The sequence below is a fragment of the Blastocystis sp. subtype 4 genome (assembly GCF_000743755.1).
Source record: "Blastocystis sp. subtype 4 strain WR1 chromosome Unknown seqid_0045, whole genome shotgun sequence".
NCBI classification, from domain to species: Eukaryota; class Bigyra; order Opalinata; family Blastocystidae; genus Blastocystis; species Blastocystis sp. subtype 4.
Genome location: NW_014569502.1, coordinates 27,754 through 46,260, shown reverse-complemented (window position 1 = coordinate 46,260; position 18,507 = coordinate 27,754). Strand labels below are relative to the sequence as shown.

The following is an 18,507-nucleotide window of genomic DNA, read 5'->3' as shown; positions in this document are numbered from 1 at the left end:
TTCAACAAATCGTTCTGCTCCTCAATCATGAAGATTGATTTGCATGCTGATGCTCCTTTCAGTATCGAACAAGATATTAGCAGCCTTTACAACTTGTACATCCAGATTACTCATGTATGGGAATATTAATAGAAATATCAAATAGACTTATGGCGTTTATCTCTTTGTTGGATTAGTTCTTATTGTTGTATTGTATCTTAGTGGTTTTACTTGTAAACGATCTTCCACATCGCCTCTCATATCTGGTTTGCTTTGGAGATGCTGTTTCATAGGTAGAAGAAGAATCCAGAAGAGTGAATGAAGAACGAATGCGACGAGTACGTCGTATGCAGGTTGGAGACGTATATGATTCGGATGTGCGTACCATGTAGACTCTGGAGAATGCAGTTCAAAAGAGACATAACGATCCTCTCCTTCGCAATGTACACTACTGACTTGTCTTTTTTACAAACAACTCTATTATACAAATTCACTGTGAGAATTCCACAAAGCTTCACATTCCTTTTCCAAGCAACCTCGAAATACTCGAAAGTGATGATTCAACTTTAGGTTAAAATGAAGACTAGTCTGACTCTTCAATCCTCCGTGTGAGTCATCACAACCATAAATAACATAACGAACTCGACTGTGAAGAAGACACATAGAACACATCACACATGGTTCTCGAGTAAGAACAACGTCACAGTTCGTACAGAGATAAGGTTCGTCCTTCGAAGCTCTCTTTCCTCCTCGTACTTCCAGTAAGTGTTCACTCCGAAGACGAATTCCTGCAAAACAGCAATGATCCAGATACATCTCTTTCCGATTATCGCCACACTCTGCAAGAACCGATCCTTCTGCGTCTAGGATTACCATTCCTACGGGTGCATTTCCCTTTTTGGAAGCTTCATAACCCAACTGAATAGCTCGTTTCATTGCACGAGTGAAACGATCTATTTCCTCCTTCGAAAGAGAGGGAGGAGGTGTTGATGGATGGTAATTGATCGGCCACAATGCCCGCCCCTTTGTGAATTGTTCTTTGGTTTCTGCTGGGTACTTCGGAACAATGACCTCAATGATATCCACATCTGAACACTCAGGAAGACTAGGTTTAGACATGTCCTGATCCCGTTCACAAATAAGGGCACAAAGGAGATTAGGATCGTCCTTGCACTTATTGACACGTTTCAAATGACGGTACTAGCTATAAGGACTCACAGAATAACCAACAGCATCTGAAAAAGGAAATGAATCACTCAGATAATGTAACAATGATGCAATTTTGGATTTGTCGACTTTGATTCCATAAAACACAGCTACACTAATGTCATTCGAGGGCCTTCGCTGTATCTCTTCAAAGTGAGAATTAGGGTGTAAATCATCCATATTCCTCAATTTAAGGGGAACGAGAGAAACAAGAATGACAATCACCTTTCAGAAACCATATTGGAATAGATATCGCTTTGTTGTATCCCATTTCATATAGTATTATTGCTTAAATTGCTTCATATTTCTTTCTATCTACAAGGATCATGGCTCGCGAAAAGAAAAGTCGTTGCTATTATGTAGTTGTAATGATTATCTATGTAATTCCCATTGCTCTTCTGTTATGTGGCGCAGTTCTTTTGGTGGGAATAAACAAGCGGTCAGTAAATATTTTGGAGTATGCACAGTAGATCCATTGTGATAGAATAGATATAATAAACGGGCTTCGCAATGGGCTACAAAGGGGCTTAAGGAATATAGTGGATTGCATATCACTGCTTCTACCGATCTCGGGAGTGAAGAAATGATGCCCGTTAGGAATACAACTGGTCACTTGTATCCTATTCGTGATTCTTGCAATCGTAATGGAGATCCTGAGGAAGGTTGTGTTTATACTGATGCCTTATTTTACAATACAAACCTTCAGTTTACCAACGATTCCCTTCATGTCACTTTATCTCATCATCATTCTACTGTTGTGAATGATACTATACCTCCCGTACTTATTAAAAGAATCGGCGTTCATGAACTTGACTGTGATCACAATACGTTTGTGTTTTGTTGATTCTTTATTCTAGAGAGCAATGTATTCTTGCATGTAACAAGTATAATGGAGTCTGGCATGCTAAAGAAGAGATCTGTGAATTCTGGGACTATCTCACTCGTCTCTGTTATCGTGTTCATTTCAATGATAACCACACGCTTGTTTTGGATAAACCTGCGTAGGTGTGATAGGAAAGGATAACTGCTAGAAAGTGGGAATTGAAGACTACCAATGTTGGTTGTTCCTTCACCAACAGTTGGAATCCTGCAATTTACAGTACTTCAAAGCCTTTAGAGATTCCTATTGAAGTGGGCGTTTCATTTGTTTTTCCATATAGATACGATATTACCAGGATAGTGCTATCACAGCATCTTATTTTACAGAGGGCTGCAGTGATATCAATACAGAAGAAGCCCAGTGCATGGGAATAACTCGCAAAGAAGCGAGTCGTATTGGAATCAGTTTCACTGCCATTGGACTGACTATTTTGATTTTGCTAATTATCGTTCATATTGAGATGGATTGTTGATCTGTAGTCTATTGGAATTGTCAACCATTGTCGTCGTATGGAGACTGTTGAAATGACACCTCTTGCAGATATCGAGGCATGATACGTTGACTTGTTTGGAAGCATCCAAATGCACAATTGTTTGTTGTTCAATTCGATTCACTTGTTCCTGTATGGCATTATTACTCTGAGTTCAATCAGTATCCTCAACAGAATCTCATTATTTACAATAATTGAAAGGAAATAGAGCTTGAACCAATGCCCTTTGTAATCTGTGAGTTAATAGAAATAATCCCCATCCCTTTACTCCTAGTCGATTCCCGCGAAACCTCGACGGATACTCCATCAAAAGTAATCTTCACTCGGCTCATTTGAATTCATAAGCGCCAAAAGTAGGGGATTCTGCTGAAATGTTAATATCTGTGTCTTATTCGTTTCCTCATCACCTTTGCACCTTTTTGAGTAGTCAGAAAGAACAATGTACTTACACTTTTGTAGAATGAATCAGTCGCTTCACGATACTATTGCTGCCGAAGTCCGGAGTTTCATGAAAACAGTGGCCGAGCTCGAGTATAAATGTATGGTTGAAGTGACAACTAGTCGTATCAAATACAAGACTGTTCTTCGTATGCTTGAAGATAAACTAGGTATTTCCCATGACCAACTATCGAGTCAAAAGGACCAGATTAAAGCAATTATCAAGGTATTTCTATCCTATTTTGAATAAGGTATAGGATGAAACAATACAAGAATTCAGAGAACGTGTTGGAAAGAGTTCGAAACAGGAGGTATCCTCCGAATTGTATCCTAGCGAAGACTACACTAGCCTAATGGACCATCCTGTTGGTGATTTGGAGTCTTCTGAACTCTAGGTGGAATCTGCAGAACGCCAACAGTGGAACAATGCTTACACAACCTTCTACAATGAAAGGAATACTCTAGTTCAAGCACAGAATCCAAGTATGAATGGAAGGTATTGTCGATCGTAGGTATTTCTCAACAAGAAGTGGCTAAAATCATTGAGAATAGTTGGCGAGCATTACCCACTGAAGACAAGCAGCGCTATCTCAAGCTAAGTGAATTGGAGAGTACTTTCCCTCAAGATCTGGAGGAACGGTGATTCATCTAATTTCATTTGATTCCTAGTCCTAATATTTATATCAAAGCTCGACATGATCGAGATAATCTTCGGAAGGAGAAAGAAATTGGTCTTCGATCGATTTCCATGAATACAATGGGCGTTTCAATCCCAAAGAAAGCTCGTTCTGCATACATATTCTACTGTCTGAAGCATCGAGCTCGCATTCAAGAGCAGAATGATAGTATCAGTCCTGTAGAAGTTAGTCGGCGTTTAGGAGCTGAGTGGAACTCCTTAACAACAGAAGAAAAGGAAGTTGAACTAAACTTGATTTCTCAGACGTAGCCGTATAAAAAAATGGAAAGTGATGATCGTTTGCGATATATGAGAGAATTAGCAGATTTGGGTCTTACTCCTGATGATGTCAAACGATGTAACCGTAATTCAACTGCTTCAGCATCACGAGCAAAATCAGCTTATTTATACTTCTGTTCATTGAAACGAGAGGAGATTCGAGCACAGAATAACCGTTCGTATGAGGATTTGAAGTAATATTCAGAAATGTCTTCAAATGATATCAACAAGCAATTGAATATGATCTGGTCAAATATGACAGATGAAGAGCGAGCTCCTTATGAAGAAAGTGCTTTTGATGACAAAGAAAGAATCAAAAGAGAAGTCGAAAAAGTCCGTCAAAGGTATATCTGATTGATTCAAATGAGTCTTAGTATTAAGGAACCAATTGTACTTCCAATTCCAAAGCCTAAACGGGCCAAACGAGCTCGAACTCCATATACACTCTTTTACAAGGAACAAATGGCTCATTTGAGGGAAGAGAATGAAAGTATAATTGATATGGTGTTGTTCATCAGATATTCCATTTGGAGAGATTAGCAAGAAGTTAGCTGATGCCTGGAAATCCATGCCAGAAGAACGAAAACAGGTGTATATTGAGCGCAGTCATCAGGAACAAGAAGCATTAGCACCTCCTGTAAATACAGTGAAGAAAATGGAAGATTTGAGTCATTTACATCCTGCTTTTCTGAATTATCAAACGAGACGAATGATTGTATTGAAACATGAGAAACCTGGTAAGAGAAGAGAGAAAGACTTTGATAGTAGAGGCTGATGAAGAGGCTTTACGATCGATAATTGCCAGTGAATGGATGGCAATGGATGAAGCTTCGCGGTTATCATATTTGAAAAATGATTCTGATTATGGGTTTGAATTGGTGGTGGAGGTAAGGACTAGATTCACATCCTAAGTTTCTGTGCAATGTAATGAATATCCCTTAGAATTGTGTTTGTAAGAAAAAGAAATATGATGAAAGAAAGAAAAGATGGAGGAGAGGGGCATCGATCCCCTTACCTCTCGCATGCTAAGCGAGCGCTCTACCATCTGAGCTACACCCCCAACTCAAACTCTCATCAATATAGAAATCTATTTATAGGTCACTCTTGTATAGCATTCATCCGAAACAAGCCCTTCGAACATGCAACAATCATCCGCTGAAGAGAGTTGCTGTTCAAGAGGAAACAATCCAGACCTAAATCCCAGCGCGCAAAATAGCTTTTCACAGAGTTCAAACATCTGTAGATCAATCCATATACTCAATTCTACTCTCTTTCAGGAAAGACAAATAGGAATTGACACTTAGGATTACAATGATGAAGAAAGGAGACTGTAAACAAGAGAGAATCCAATGCTGATGAGTTAGACATAGTGACAGTACATACACTTAGTATCGTACATTAGATCAGCACCAATTATCAGGTCTACCGAAGGTAAACTGCAGATAGAGAAATCTAATATTCCCCAATCCAATGGAAGCTACGTGTGATTCAATGCTATGTGATAAACGATCATATAGTCATTCAGGCCGTTCAAATCGCAGTTTGCCTTACAATTTTCTAGAATACATAAAGGGAATCGCTTATCAGTGAAGGTTACATAAGCTCCACATTTCGCAGCAACTATACCAGATAAACCTGGTCCACATCCCAATTCAATAACGTGTTTTCCTTGTACAAAAGGAACATTGTTCCAGAGAAGAGTTCCGAGTTCTTTTGCCGCTGGCCAGACGGTATCGCCAAAATCACCTGAAAGTCCTTGATTGATCATTACCTGGATGGTATTATCACCTTTGGTAAACAAAAACGATTCCGGCTCCATCTTATCCAGCACAACTGCGATCTATTCTATGAACTCATAGATATCATTATATACATAGATTAACGAATCTGAACTTCAAAAGAATGATCGAGTAGGGCATCGATAATGTTCCGTCCTGTTCATAATCTATTGAAATGCGCTTTCAAAACATCTCCTGTGCTATCTAGGTGTGTTTGTGGGATTCGGATGTATTGCTCTTTAAATTCTTTGGAAAGTGGATACAGGGATAAGATCATTCAAAAGCGATATTATCGGAAGGAACTCTCTTGTCCGCCAATTACTGTAACAAGTCCAGAACTCCTTCTCTATTGGCACCCAACGAAGAATCAGGGAATTTCACCAAAAGATGTAACAATCAAATCGTTTCGGAAGGTCTGGTGGAAATGTCCAAAGGGAGTGGATCATGAATGGCAAAACTGTGTTCGTTATGTTGTTGACAAGCAAGGAAAGTACACAGGGTGTCCATTTTGTAACAACAAACGTGTTTCCGTTACCAACTCGTTATCTACAAAATATCCAGAACTTGCGTCTCAATGGCATCCAAAGTTAAATGGCACTCTCGTTCCATCGGATGTCACTTACACTTCCAGCAAGAATGTATGGTGGCAATGTGATAAGGATCCTTCACATGTCTGGAAACGTCCAGTGAATCAACGTGTGAGTCCTAAGACGTCAACGCAAGGTCGTAGTGGGGATTCCATATGATGAATAGGTTTATGTCCATATTGTAGTGGAATGAAGATGGAAACTCGGAATCTAGAGACTGCATACCCAGAAATAGCCAAGGAATGGGACTATGTTAAGAATGGTGATTTGCTTCCTTCTCAGGTATCCAAGAGTTCTGCTATACGTGTCTGGTGGAAATGTGAAAATGGGCATGAATGGATGACCTCTGTGAACAATCGTACATCTTCGCATCGGAGCAGTAGATACACAACAACAGTATCACTCATAGAATGTCCTATCTGCTCCGGTCACCAGATCAGTTACGAACGATCGTTAGCATTTCTGTATCCAGTAGTGGCATACCAGTGGCATACAACAAAGAATCTCCCTCTGACTCCAGAGATGGTGTTCCCATTCAGTGATCGAGTAGTGTGGTGGACATGTAATGGTTTGCCAAAATCTATGGGTGCTGTGGATCTTCTTGGACATGGTTTAAAGACGGTGGAAGGATGTGGGAATGAATGGCAAGAATCAGTAGTAAGTCGTGTCAACAAATGGAAGAGCAGTGGTACAATTGGTAAGATCAGGAAACGAAGATAACTCTAAGCTTGTCCTATATGTTCGCGAGAATCACGTCGTTCTTCTGCAAGACAAGGAATGTCACATCTTTCAAAGAATGCAAAGAACAAGAAATTGAAGAAGTTACGAGTTGTGGGTGGCAAAAATCAGGACGAAATTATTATTGTGAGTTCGTCAGACTATGATACATTAGTTGCTTCAGGAGCTTATGAACCAGTGGGAGACTTTTCAGAGGAAATTCAAATGAAGGAAGTTTATGGAAAGCAGAAATCTCGGTATAAGAGGAATTCAGGAAATGAGGTGATTACTGGGCCCAGAGTACGAACAATTGTATTAGACACAAATGATGAAAGAGACTCAATGAAAGAGGAAATGCTAGAGAAGAATCCAGTAGAACTGTTTGATGATTCATTACTTATGGATGATTCGGATCTCAACCGATATATTCATAAACAACCAGAAGAACAGTCTGAATCAGAAGGAAGGGAAGAAGGGTGGTCATTTAGTTCATTTGTTTCATTTGATCAAACATATGATATCTCTCCATAACAGCTCATTCCTGCCTCGCATACTTCCACAGTTAATTCATCTTGATAAGTGAGTTCTTCTCCATCCACATTAACAGTATTCTCTCCTGGATTTGTTAACACAACTTTCTTTGCTTTGATATAATTCATAAGAGGTGATTGTAAATGTGTTCGATTCAGATATCTTCCAATTAGTCCTACAGTCTGACAGCAATTCCCAGTTCTAGCAATAATTAAATCCAGACTACCATCACAACAATGACAGTATTCTCCATCTACACAATATCCTTTCAGATGATTTACCATAAGGAGCATTCACAACAATTCCAATGGTTAGATACTTCATATCATGTTCACATACTTCATCTTGATGTGTGTTCACTTTCTCAGGGAATTCCTCACTATTGTATTATCTTTATCAATAAGACTTATCTTATAATCATCTTCTTTGGTTTACAACAACATGATGGCTCTTCAGATGTAATCTCAAACACATCATCATTGATGTAATCACGATTACTTACAAGTGTGCACCAACGAGGATACTCACAAGAACAAGCCATTGAGAACCCCACAGGACTAAGTATGATAATCATTCTCAGAATTCACTTAACTGGCACATCACTATCAGAATCTGAACTTATTTCTGGATGAAGTATGGTTTTATCTTCATCTGTAGCATGAGGACACTTGATCGGCTTGGAATAATAATTGCGATGACCATCAGCACACACTGGACAACCAACACATTTACGTGAACATTTGTGAAGCTGGTATTGAGCAATACGAGGAGCTACTGGTGTCTTCCTATGAACACTTTTCATCATTCATTACATATGTTATATCAGTCACATGCTTCTGTCTCTTGAATACAGCCCATTTTACCTATGATTTATGGAATTCCAAAGTAACCGACTTTCAATAGTGGATAGCGAAGACAACCATATTTTCGGTATTCCTCATAATCTTTGACCATGTCTCCTCCAATACCAGCAACTACACCACACAAACTGTATTGAATTGGGAGATCTTTGGGACTTACTCGTAGGATGTCTAAAGCCTTCACTTTATGCTATAGATGAAGTGAACTGATTGGAACTACTTTGATTATACAATATGCAGCAGTTTCATAACAATTAGTTCCAATCCCTCCCGCAATTTGATTTTGTGTTCCAGCAGAGACATGACAGATTGGTGTATTGTATACAGCGTAACAGCAATCCACTCTACAGATCAGATCTCATTTCCATCTCAACCGCTGCATCAGACCATTCACAAACTCATTTACAAGGCCATCGCCACTCACTAGTAACACTCCTTCATATTTATCAGGCTCATGTGTAACGGCCATATCCTTTGCATTTGCTATCAATTAAGATATCAACACACATACATACCAGAATACTTGGTGATTTCAAGATCACATTGAATTCCAGCTAATTGCAATAAGGGAAGAATTCGGGTATTGAATAGGAGTTGAGCATCTCCTTTTCCTCCATGAGGATTCACAATCACACGAACACGCTTATATCGAGAATTATCCTCTATGGTCAGATTCTCTAGGTGCATGTACTGAATTCAACAATAGGACCACGTTCGGATTGTTCATTGTAACGACTAGACTCGATTGCTTTGTTGATAATATTCAACCATTCAGATGCTTGATCCTCTATTTCAATCATTTGAAATAACTATTCCTAACTTGTTCCAAATACAATTTTCGACTTCTTCCAATATCGTTCACGATACCCTTAGAGTTATAAATAACACGGGATCAGTACCCTTTCCAATTCTTGGTAACGAATGGATAATAATTTCCTTTGGTTTCGAAGAAGCAACAGCAATCATATCATCAACTAACAATCTACGGTTGACTTCAAAACTACAATCATACACACACTTGTTGTACACGAGTTTCATGCCATCGAAAGTGATCTTCATCTATCTCTCAGTTTAGAAGACAATAGTCACTTTCTTTCCCTTTACATCTTCTTCTAGGTTCTTTGGATCTGTCTGTGTATTCGGATTCTTCTTCTTCTTGGAATCGAACATTACAGCATCTATGCTGTAAAATGAGTTGTTTTGTATCTGTTCTGGATTCTGCATGATAAACAACAGACAATTCAACAAGCTGATATGAATTATGCCAGATAGAGGGAACAAACAGAACTATCGTCTCATTACATAGTGCTTTGTTACAACCCCATTTTCTTCGTGAGTCACTTCCCGACAATACTTGAGAACCAGATCACCAGGTCTTCCGTATCCAAAAAACTGAAGCTCTCTATTTCTAATTCTACTCTCGGGTTTCTACTCGATGAATGGGAATAAATCCTCTTGACTCCACTCAGACTCAATCGTAAATAACTGAAGAAGTCTGCTTTCGGGCTTCATAGCTAGTTCATCACGGTCAATAAATCGATAGCCTGGTATCCCACCTCGTTGTTCATGAATCACCACTCCCTTTAGACAAGTCACATCATGTGCAATATCAAAATCATATTCTACTCATTAATGCACTCCAGTACATTTACCTGAAGGTAGTATGGTTGCAATTCGCTTCTGCAGTTCGTCACTAGGAATCCAATCAACAGTCTCTAAATCTTAAATTACTACGAATAAATCGCACGTAAGTTATCACCCAAGAAGACAACCCTCGTAATGACTTGAATCAGTTTATGCTTGTGTATAGAGAGAACTTGAGCATCAAGACTATCGCTATCATCGAGAAGCTGACAAACTAAATGTCTCTAGTACTGATAAAGCGACTGAAGATTTACAACTACAAAGGGCTGGATGGTGGGACATGCTTCAAGAACCTGTTTGAGCATAAAGGATGACATTGAGATTCCAGAAAGAATACATTTATTGATTAGCTCCATAATTAGTGAAGAGTAATCTTTATTTGTGAGTCGAAAGAGGTGTTGTTCCTCGTCAATAACAACATAAGGATTTGATCGAACATAATTCTCAATTTCGCTTCTTGAATACATACAACGCGATTCTAACTCTGAAAGATCCACAAACGAAGAAGATCCATCTCCCAACACAGGAATGTGCGATAGAATCTTATGTGCATCCACGGGATTATTTACCAGCTACACGATGAGATGCATAAATAACTGATACCTCCAAGATTGTCCCACAACTGCCAAACACAGTATAACTCTCTTGATTCGATCTTTTACATAATAGAACAGTGTTTGATGTATCAATTTTCTCAAGACAATATGACTTGTGTGGAGTCGTTAGAACACATTGTTCATTTCCTCCTCCTTTTATAGTTACACTAAAAGATTCGTTCAATTCATTCTTTCCCTACGTTTCTCCCTGTTGAATGGAATTGGCAACATCCGGTTCCAATTCCATGATTTTGAAATCCGATTCAGAATAGGAACCGCTGAACACAATTTTTGACTCATTCATCTGGACTATGAACCCCAAAATGCATAATAACAAACACTTCAAAAGAGGATTCTCTACATTCCAGAGGGTTTAGTGATGATGATGAGCACGACGCATCTTCGAATAGGATTCCTTAACAGCGTCTCTCTTAGCAAGGGCTCTCTTATGAGAACCAAGCTGTACAATTACTCCCTTTTGACAACACCTACTCTCTTCTTAGCAAACTTGTACATCTTCTTCTCAGTGTTATTACCTCCAGCCTACTTTATGACACTCCATTAACAATCCAAACCTTCAGAATATCCATCAAATGCTTCTCGTATGGAAGGAGTCCAGCCACTTCGTTAACAAGTTCACGTACAGCCTTCACTCTCTTTGAAGCATGCTATAAATCACAAACGAATGATAACAACGACTCTGAAGTGAATGTGACGAGAGACTTTCTCCAACTTCTGGGTCTTGTAACCCTTCTCACGACCTGCAGCAATACTTTCCCAAGGACCCTTCATTGAATGTCAAAAACCCAATATAGCAAGAAGATTGATAGCGAATCCAGGGGGTTTTCGGTAATTCACTTCAGAGAGAGTCAATTTGCCCCAATCATTTTGGGAATCGGTCTTTTGAGATTTCTGGCTTTTCATTTGAGTTTAATTGTCCTAGTGATGAGTACTGAAGATGACCTGTTGAACAATTTCTTTGCTGAAATCAACAGTCTCCCAGCTCCGTCCGCCACAACTCCTGCTCCTTCAGATGAGGTTTATTGTTGTGATTGCTCCTGATTGCCTAGAAATCGGTTATCACATCAAACCAGTTCATTGAGTATTCAGAACGTATTATTTGCTTGGTTTTTTTATTATAGCGATTGTTAGCAAGCCCAAACCCAGTGAATCAAAACCCAAAGTAGAAGAACGATATATCCCTCCCCAGTGAAATTCGAGTTTGTTAGTAACGAGTAGATTTGCAGAAGTAGACCCTGAAGAAAAGAAGCAAGAACGACTAAGTAAATTCTTTCAAAATGAAGTTGTAGGAGAGAGAAATGTGCCTTTATTCTAGGCAAATCTCAAAAAGTCAAAACCGCATCTTCGAAGGGCCAATGGAGAAACATGGGTAGATCAAACATATCCTTGACAAGTGTGTGGATGCCTTTCTTTAACTTTATAAATTGAATGATTGGAATGAATCCGATTTTCGTCTTTTTGTTGGGAATCTGGGTCGTGAAGTGACAACAGAGATTCTTGCAAATCAATTTCGTCAGCGCTATCCATCGTTTACAAAGGCTCGTGTTGTTGAGAATAAGATGTATAAAGGTTCCCAAGGATATGGTTTTGTAGCCTTTTCAGATCCTTTAGAGGGAATTAAAGCGATGAAGGAAATGAATGGAAGGTTATGTGGAAGTCGACCGATGAAGGTGATGAAGAGCGAGTGGCAAAAGAAAGATGTAAAGAATATATCCTTGGCAGAATTGTTTTTGGGTTTACTTAATCGAACGCTCAGAAACAAGAGAAGAAAGAGAAACGGGTTGCAAAGACAATCGCAAAAGCACATACTTCTTATCATTAGTCCGTTATCCGGGTTGTTTGTTCTACATCGAAAAAGGAGGTGCTCGGGGTTTTAGAGTAATTCACCTAGAGAAATGCTATAATCGTTTGTATTTCTTTTCTCAGACCAGTACTTTTGGTAGCTACAGGATAAACAAGTCTGTTGTGAATAAGTGGAGTAATGTTGGTTAGAATGTCCGATGTTGTAACTGGTACTTCCTCTGCCGTTGTTGCTGATAATCCCTACATTACTGTCCTAAACAGGAGAATTCGTGCCTTCAAGAAGAAGGTGGAGAGAATTAATGCTCTACAAGGCAAGAAGGTAGGAATTGTGGAGATTGTTTGAGTAAAGGATCTAAAGCCCGCTCAGGTGGAGCTTTGCTCTCGTTTTGAAGTGTATTCGGGCATTCTTAAAGAACTGACTGCAATCAAGGAGCAGTACCTCAATCTTTCTCCTGAAGAGGCTGTATATGTTTAGATGGATGTTGAATATAGGTTTCTCCTTCTCTGGCTATGAGTGATTCTCCTGTCACTGAACAGTCTGAAGAGCCTGTTATCGAAGTTGCTGTGCAAGAACCTGCTGCTGAAGTTGCTGCACAAGAACCTGTTTTAGAGGAATCACAAGAGGAGAAACAGGTGGAAGAGCCTGTTGAAGAGAAGGTGGAAGCTGCTGTCGCTCTGGAAGCAGTAACACCCGTGGAGGAGGTAGTGGAGGTTGTTGAGGAAGTGAAGGTAGTGGAATCAGGTGAACGGAAGGAACGTAAACCTCGCAATGATCGTGCACGCCCTCGAGATGTAGATGCCAGAGATATCTGTGATATGTAGGACCGTCGTCAGAAAGGACATCGCTTTGGAAGGAACCAAGGTTTCAGAAGAAATGGAAAGAGGTAGTGGTTATGTTAGTGTCTTGAATATAGTGGAATTAGCAAGAAGGACCAAGAGGATGGATGGTTCATTCCAAAGAAGGTAGTTCACATAAGAAAACAGGAATAAAGTGGGGGTTTTGTGACTGTTTGTTATTAATCCCGCGGTTCTTCCATTAACAGATCCTCATTTCTTTCTTATATCTATTAAATGAGCAAAGTATATCGTTGGTATCTTCTTCATTTTGCTAATTACAGTGTAGTGGTTTCTTGGGCAAAGATGTCGGTAAGACAATGTCGAATACAAAGAAGATGGTAAAGTGGGGACTTCTAATTGATGACAAACGAGTTGTAATTACGATAAAGCACTCAATTCTATCTCATAAGAAGGTTATTTGGTATAATGATGAAATTGTCAAAGAGACCAAGCAATTCTTAACCGGTGATTTTGACTACGCTTGGTCAAAGGATAAACACATTTTCAAAATAGTTATTACTAAGGATGCAGAGGGATATGCATATTGTACGGATTGGATGGTACTGTCATGAATAGCACTCTTTATTGATGATATTAACTTCTTTGATCTCGTTAACTTTAAGGAAAAGGACAGAGTGGAGACTGAAGATATCATCAGTCGTCTGAAGAATGGACCTATCATTTCCCAAAAGGAAGAGGAAGAAGAAGAGGAGAGTGAAGGCGGTGCTGAAGTTGTAGAGGAGGAGGAAGAGGAGGTGGAAGATGATGAAGACCAAGAGTTCTTCTCAACAAGTGGTACTCAGACGAAGGAAGATGATGATAACTGGCTGGACTTCAGTTCTATTGAAGTAACTCGTACTTCAGCTCCAGAAAAGTCTGATGAAGAAGAGATTCGTAAACGACGTGAGAAATATACAGCTGGTTTGGTAGATTTGGACTTTGGCCTGTAATCTTGTGTTTAATGGAAACAGATGATTCCTTTTGAAGTAGAGAAAGAATAACAAGGAAGATGAATAGAATGACAAAGAGATAGACTTGCTTTTGATACGTCTTTTGAGGGTTGAGCGGAGAGGATTCAGGTGGAAAAGAAAGTGAATGTTTCTCCTTCTCTGCAATTACTTGCATCCAACGTGTACACACCTCCGATGCTTCCTTCTGGATGAATGACGAAATCTAAATGACAGAGAATCAATCAAACATACAGTGTTTGAGAATAGAGGGAATTTGCTCTCAATCATACAACTCACAAGAACATGAGTCTGGTTATCTTCTCCTTCTTCGATTAGCCAATACAATACAAACTGAAGAGGATCACAAAGTGGAATCTTTCGAATCGTATATTGCATTAGAAGAGATGCAGTCGAGAGAGATGGATGAACAGTGAGACATTGATGTTGTTTGATTACACCTGTGAATCAAACTTATTTCTTTCACTTACATGGAAACTGTTTCTTCATGAATTCATATACATGCTGATACTGAATCTCACGTCGTTGCTCTTTACAACACTACTTATCATCCCATATCCTATCACCAACAAAACCATCCTTCTCACACCATCGACCAACTTGGACAGAGAAGTCTCCACTCATCAACAAGAGAGACTTATAAAATCGAGAGGAACAAACATACTCCGAAAGCAACCTATCAAACGAGAGAGGAAGAAGAACATCCGCAATGCGAAGATTGGATTCAATAAATGCAAGTTGGCGTTGAATTGCGATATGACATGTTTGACTAGCAGTACAATTTGGATCATTTGAATGATCCTTTGAAAATATAACTGAAGAAAGAAGTGCAAGAACTGTAGTTACTTTCGAAACATCTTCACAATCATGACTGTCATAAAGTCCCTTAATTTGGAGTGACCGAATACCGGTCTTTTTCAAGCTAACAACTTGGTCATTTTCCATTAACCAAAATCCTCCTCGACTTCCATGAAATCCAATATGGCAATCTGTTACCTCCACAACACCCTATAACTTAGATCCATTTCCATCACAAACACGACTGTTCCCCACACAACAAGGAAAACGAAGCAGAATGAATTCGTCTGAAGATACATTGAACCGCTTACGAAAGATCGAATCATACAGATTGCAATCTTCTTCGTCTTTCTTAATATCTTCCTCCTTTATTTTACCACTGTAAGCATTCATACTTGAATTGAGAGCCATCCTGACGGCATAGAGACTTGTTTGGGTTGCATCTGCATGCGATCAGCAATCGCAATATACTTTTCACGCATCATTGCTGCCTTCTTTCGTCTGTCCTCTGTCTAATTATTTCAGTCGTGAAATATTCCATACTTTTAGACTCGATCGTTTCAATAAACGTTTCACCTTTGTCATCCGTCTGTGCCACTGAAACTGAGGATGTTCTGTTGACGATGTAAGTGTCTGAACATCGGACTTGTTTTGATCAGGAAGATCTGTTGGTAACAGAATAGGAGCAGGCGAAAAATCTGGTTTGTCCAGGTGACTTTCGACTAGATTAGAAAACTCTGTTGACTCTTTGAAGATGGTGTCAAAGGACTTGATTCGAGATAGAGGCTTTTCCAATTCACTTGTGGAGTCCATAGTCAGATCCATATTGTCCTAAGAAGCATGATATCCCTTAAGTCAACGAAGCAAGAAAGTTGATCCCTCTTCTATTTTCAAAACACTCAATATACACCATGCAGATAATAGATAGAAAAGAAGAAAGTACAGAGATTTCTTCTAATCATGCGTGTTATCACAGTATTTCTATTGCTGGTATCAGCCAGTCTCTGTTATCCATTGTAATACCATTTTGTATCGAATAATGGGACTAGGCCTCAGAGACGTCGTATTGACTATCCACTGGATCAGGACTGCCAACTATGTCATGCAATTGTAATTGAATCTGTGAAACGAATTGGTAGTATTGTTTCTGTCTCGAACACCCGAAATGTTGTCAATTCAATTTGTAAAACTTCATCCTTTGAAGGGTAAGAGGATTGTGGGATGTTCTGATCGTAAGGTATGCTTTGACTCCCGATGAGATTGCAGTATACTGTGATCAGTTCATCAAAGATCAGGGAAATCGAATTCAGATAGCTGTTTTGGGAAAACAGATGCATCGTTTTAGTGAGACTATCGATGACAATGTTTGTAATGGGTTGAATTTCTGTCCAAAGGGATGGAAATCATTGGAAGAAATCAGAGAGAGAGACGTATCCGATTTAGAGATGGAGCTCTGAGTTATTTGTGCGATATTTGTTTACTTAATGTTGGTTTGTTGAATGAAAGGGGAATTTTACGTTATTGTTTTTGATTGCGATTCCTTATGGATATCAATCTCTTGTCGGAATTTGCTGATTCATTTGAAAACAAAGAAGGGATTCGGATAGGCGGAGATGCTCTTGTCTGTTTGAATGATTCTATCAATTCTACCTTGAAAGATATCATTTACGTATAATACTCTTGTCCTTTATCAATATGAGGTTGCACACCAGATTCAACGAAAGAGTCGGCGAACGGTTCTTTTATTTGATGATATCTATCGAGCGCTTCCTATCTGTGGTTTTGATGTAAGAATGATACTGTTTTTCCACACTAGGGCTCTCTTCCTTGTCCTACTCTCATGAAATTTCCAGGCAGAGAAATTGATGATTCCAAATCAGTTATTTCCTTGACATCGTGTATGAATGAACCCATTCTTCATCCTCCCACAAAGTCTTATTCATTCTCTTTATCATGGTTTGTAATCAATGGTAAAGATATTGATAATCTTTCTGAGGACAATACTGCTTTGGATCGAGTTCGTTTACTATTTAACGTTACCTGCGAAAATGGAAACGAAAATGACCTGGAGTGTCTCTGGGACTTCCTTGAAACGAGTCCTGAAGTGTTATCATTTGCTAGCAAGTTCTCAGAATACCTTTCTGACGAGGTAGAATTTGGAGCTGTGTTTAACATAGATTCTATCAACATTGCGAGTAAAGCCCATGTCCATGGCTGTTGACTTGTATCATTTCGTTCGTACTCTAACCTCCATTATCAATAACAGTGCAGTCGATGTATTTTCCTTTGTTTCTCTTTCGTAGATGACTGATTTCTAGAGTTATGCTTTTCTCCCTCCTTTGTTGTCTTGTCTCCTTGCTTCCCAATTGTCCTATTATTCGCAGGAGAATCATTGGCGGATACGAAATCTAGCTGCTTCTGCCCTGTATTCTGTTTACGATTTGTATTTTCTCGAGCTTGTTATGAACTCTAGAAGTAAGCGGGGGGGACGGACCATCCATGACAATATTCTACGTACTGTTCAGTTACAACTGAATTCTGGTTCAGCTTCTGTTGGAGCGGTTTATGGAGCATTACATTGTAATATAGATAAGTGTTTTGTAAGGTAGTCATTCATCTCCTTGATCTTTCCATCATTGGGAAATACTTATCAACGAAATACTTTAACCATTTTGGGGGAAATCATCCCTTCTATGATATGAAGAAGGAACCTCATATTCGTCGCGAACTTATTGTATGTCTTTGCTTGAAACTATCATATAGGAAATGCTTCATGAATGCTTGCATCGGCCGAACGGAAACAATTTATTCGATGTACAACCACGAAATCGATTGGAGGAGGAGTATCAGGAATTATGTGAGAAGAAACCAATATTTGGCTATATTGACTACCATTAAATTGTACCATGATGTAGTCAATCCTTTTGTACTATTGAATGTTTGTTTGCACATCACTCTTTGTGCGTGATGACGAAGGAAACCCAAAAATCTTCTTCTATTCCAAAGATCAACGTGTTTATTGGTCGTTGTTGGTCCAAGAAGTATGATAATATGTATCATGCTGTTGAAAGTCATCTCAAAGAGAAATATAACTCAAAAGTACTTCTTAATGGTGGTTACAGACGATGTCCACAGTCAAGAAAGGTAATCACTTGTAGTTAAGCTGATTTGCAGATCCTGAGTTACATCACTCTTTGTTCCTCTGCATTCATCTTCTTGATTCTCATGTTTTCAAAGCCAGTAGTATTTGACAGTGTTGTTAAGTATAGGTGATCGATCTATTGGGTTGTACTTCTTGTAATCGTTTCCAAGACTTTATTGACACGTATCGTCTGGTGATATACTTTATAGCTGTGGGTTTGTATACTGTATCGTATTTCAGTACGATGACTCGTTCTTTTGATATTTTTGTTGATGGT

At 39.1% G+C, this 18,507-nt stretch overlaps 13 protein-coding genes across 13 annotated transcripts; 7 read left to right on the top strand and 6 right to left on the bottom strand.

The window, feature by feature from the left end:
- Positions 1-459: 459 nt before the first annotated feature.
- Positions 460-1,098, bottom strand: JH06_0966 (putative tRNA-specific adenosine deaminase-like protein 3; the record flags this gene model as incomplete). The annotated part of the gene is made up of 1 exon (XM_014673369.1): positions 460-1,098. The coding sequence occupies one exon, from the start codon at positions 1,096-1,098 to the stop codon at positions 460-462; it is 639 nt and encodes a 212-aa protein (XP_014528855.1).
- A 413-nt stretch (positions 1,099-1,511) lies between these two features.
- On the top strand, positions 1,512-2,619 carry JH06_0965 (hypothetical protein; the record flags this gene model as incomplete). The annotated part of the gene is made up of 6 exons (XM_014673368.1): positions 1,512-1,642; positions 1,675-2,013; positions 2,043-2,186; positions 2,217-2,316; positions 2,346-2,513; positions 2,545-2,619. 6 exons carry the CDS (start codon positions 1,512-1,514, stop codon positions 2,617-2,619), a joined length of 957 nt encoding a protein of 318 aa, XP_014528854.1.
- A 396-nt stretch (positions 2,620-3,015) lies between these two features.
- On the top strand, positions 3,016-3,939 carry JH06_0964 (hypothetical protein; the record flags this gene model as incomplete). Its single annotated transcript, XM_014673367.1, has 6 exons — positions 3,016-3,086; positions 3,117-3,219; positions 3,251-3,358; positions 3,389-3,476; positions 3,506-3,632; positions 3,663-3,939. The coding sequence occupies 6 exons, from the start codon at positions 3,016-3,018 to the stop codon at positions 3,937-3,939; spliced, it is 774 nt and encodes a 257-aa protein (XP_014528853.1).
- Positions 3,940-3,951: 12 nt separating this feature from the next.
- On the top strand, positions 3,952-4,723 carry JH06_0963 (hypothetical protein; the record flags this gene model as incomplete). Its single annotated transcript, XM_014673366.1, has 4 exons — positions 3,952-4,123; positions 4,154-4,292; positions 4,323-4,438; positions 4,467-4,723. The coding sequence occupies 4 exons, from the start codon at positions 3,952-3,954 to the stop codon at positions 4,721-4,723; spliced, it is 684 nt and encodes a 227-aa protein (XP_014528852.1).
- Positions 4,724-5,308: 585 nt separating this feature from the next.
- JH06_0962 (methyltransferase-like protein) lies at positions 5,309-5,767 on the bottom strand (the record flags this gene model as incomplete). The annotated part of the gene is made up of 2 exons (XM_014673365.1): positions 5,309-5,425; positions 5,456-5,767. 2 exons carry the CDS (start codon positions 5,765-5,767, stop codon positions 5,309-5,311), a joined length of 429 nt encoding a protein of 142 aa, XP_014528851.1.
- Positions 5,768-5,872: 105 nt separating this feature from the next.
- On the top strand, positions 5,873-7,033 carry JH06_0961 (methyltransferase-like protein; the record flags this gene model as incomplete). Its single annotated transcript, XM_014673364.1, has 3 exons — positions 5,873-5,934; positions 5,992-6,452; positions 6,480-7,033. The coding sequence occupies 3 exons, from the start codon at positions 5,873-5,875 to the stop codon at positions 7,031-7,033; spliced, it is 1,077 nt and encodes a 358-aa protein (XP_014528850.1).
- A 503-nt stretch (positions 7,034-7,536) lies between these two features.
- On the bottom strand, positions 7,537-7,885 carry JH06_0960 (hypothetical protein; the record flags this gene model as incomplete). Its single annotated transcript, XM_014673363.1, is given in 3 exon segments — positions 7,537-7,723; positions 7,741-7,762; positions 7,843-7,885. The coding sequence occupies 3 exon segments, from the start codon at positions 7,883-7,885 to the stop codon at positions 7,537-7,539; spliced, it is 252 nt and encodes an 83-aa protein (XP_014528849.1).
- Positions 7,886-8,144: 259 nt separating this feature from the next.
- JH06_0959 (hypothetical protein) lies at positions 8,145-9,645 on the bottom strand (the record flags this gene model as incomplete). The annotated part of the gene is given in 11 exon segments (XM_014673362.1): positions 8,145-8,342; positions 8,374-8,424; positions 8,456-8,611; positions 8,642-8,765; positions 8,796-8,904; positions 8,937-9,098; positions 9,113-9,230; positions 9,242-9,289; positions 9,310-9,403; positions 9,434-9,480; positions 9,511-9,645. The coding sequence occupies 11 exon segments, from the start codon at positions 9,643-9,645 to the stop codon at positions 8,145-8,147; spliced, it is 1,242 nt and encodes a 413-aa protein (XP_014528848.1).
- A 63-nt stretch (positions 9,646-9,708) lies between these two features.
- JH06_0958 (hypothetical protein) lies at positions 9,709-10,421 on the bottom strand (the record flags this gene model as incomplete). The annotated part of the gene is made up of 5 exons (XM_014673361.1): positions 9,709-9,823; positions 9,854-10,043; positions 10,074-10,136; positions 10,169-10,289; positions 10,326-10,421. The coding sequence occupies 5 exons, from the start codon at positions 10,419-10,421 to the stop codon at positions 9,709-9,711; spliced, it is 585 nt and encodes a 194-aa protein (XP_014528847.1).
- A 613-nt stretch (positions 10,422-11,034) lies between these two features.
- Positions 11,035-11,453, bottom strand: JH06_0957 (50S ribosomal protein L36; the record flags this gene model as incomplete). The annotated part of the gene is given in 4 exon segments (XM_014673360.1): positions 11,035-11,136; positions 11,154-11,204; positions 11,237-11,329; positions 11,358-11,453. 4 exon segments carry the CDS (start codon positions 11,451-11,453, stop codon positions 11,035-11,037), a joined length of 342 nt encoding a protein of 113 aa, XP_014528846.1.
- Positions 11,454-13,556: 2,103 nt separating this feature from the next.
- JH06_0956 (hypothetical protein) lies at positions 13,557-14,272 on the top strand (the record flags this gene model as incomplete). The annotated part of the gene is made up of 3 exons (XM_014673359.1): positions 13,557-13,631; positions 13,655-13,868; positions 13,899-14,272. 3 exons carry the CDS (start codon positions 13,557-13,559, stop codon positions 14,270-14,272), a joined length of 663 nt encoding a protein of 220 aa, XP_014528845.1.
- Positions 14,273-16,048: 1,776 nt separating this feature from the next.
- Positions 16,049-16,545, top strand: JH06_0955 (hypothetical protein; the record flags this gene model as incomplete). The annotated part of the gene is made up of 3 exons (XM_014673358.1): positions 16,049-16,104; positions 16,138-16,293; positions 16,326-16,545. The coding sequence occupies 3 exons, from the start codon at positions 16,049-16,051 to the stop codon at positions 16,543-16,545; spliced, it is 432 nt and encodes a 143-aa protein (XP_014528844.1).
- An 86-nt stretch (positions 16,546-16,631) lies between these two features.
- Positions 16,632-17,986, top strand: JH06_0954 (hypothetical protein; the record flags this gene model as incomplete). The annotated part of the gene is made up of 8 exons (XM_014673357.1): positions 16,632-16,757; positions 16,789-16,875; positions 16,905-17,237; positions 17,266-17,364; positions 17,407-17,531; positions 17,562-17,668; positions 17,698-17,822; positions 17,852-17,986. The coding sequence occupies 8 exons, from the start codon at positions 16,632-16,634 to the stop codon at positions 17,984-17,986; spliced, it is 1,137 nt and encodes a 378-aa protein (XP_014528843.1).
- Between the last annotated feature and the right edge of the window lie 521 nt (positions 17,987-18,507).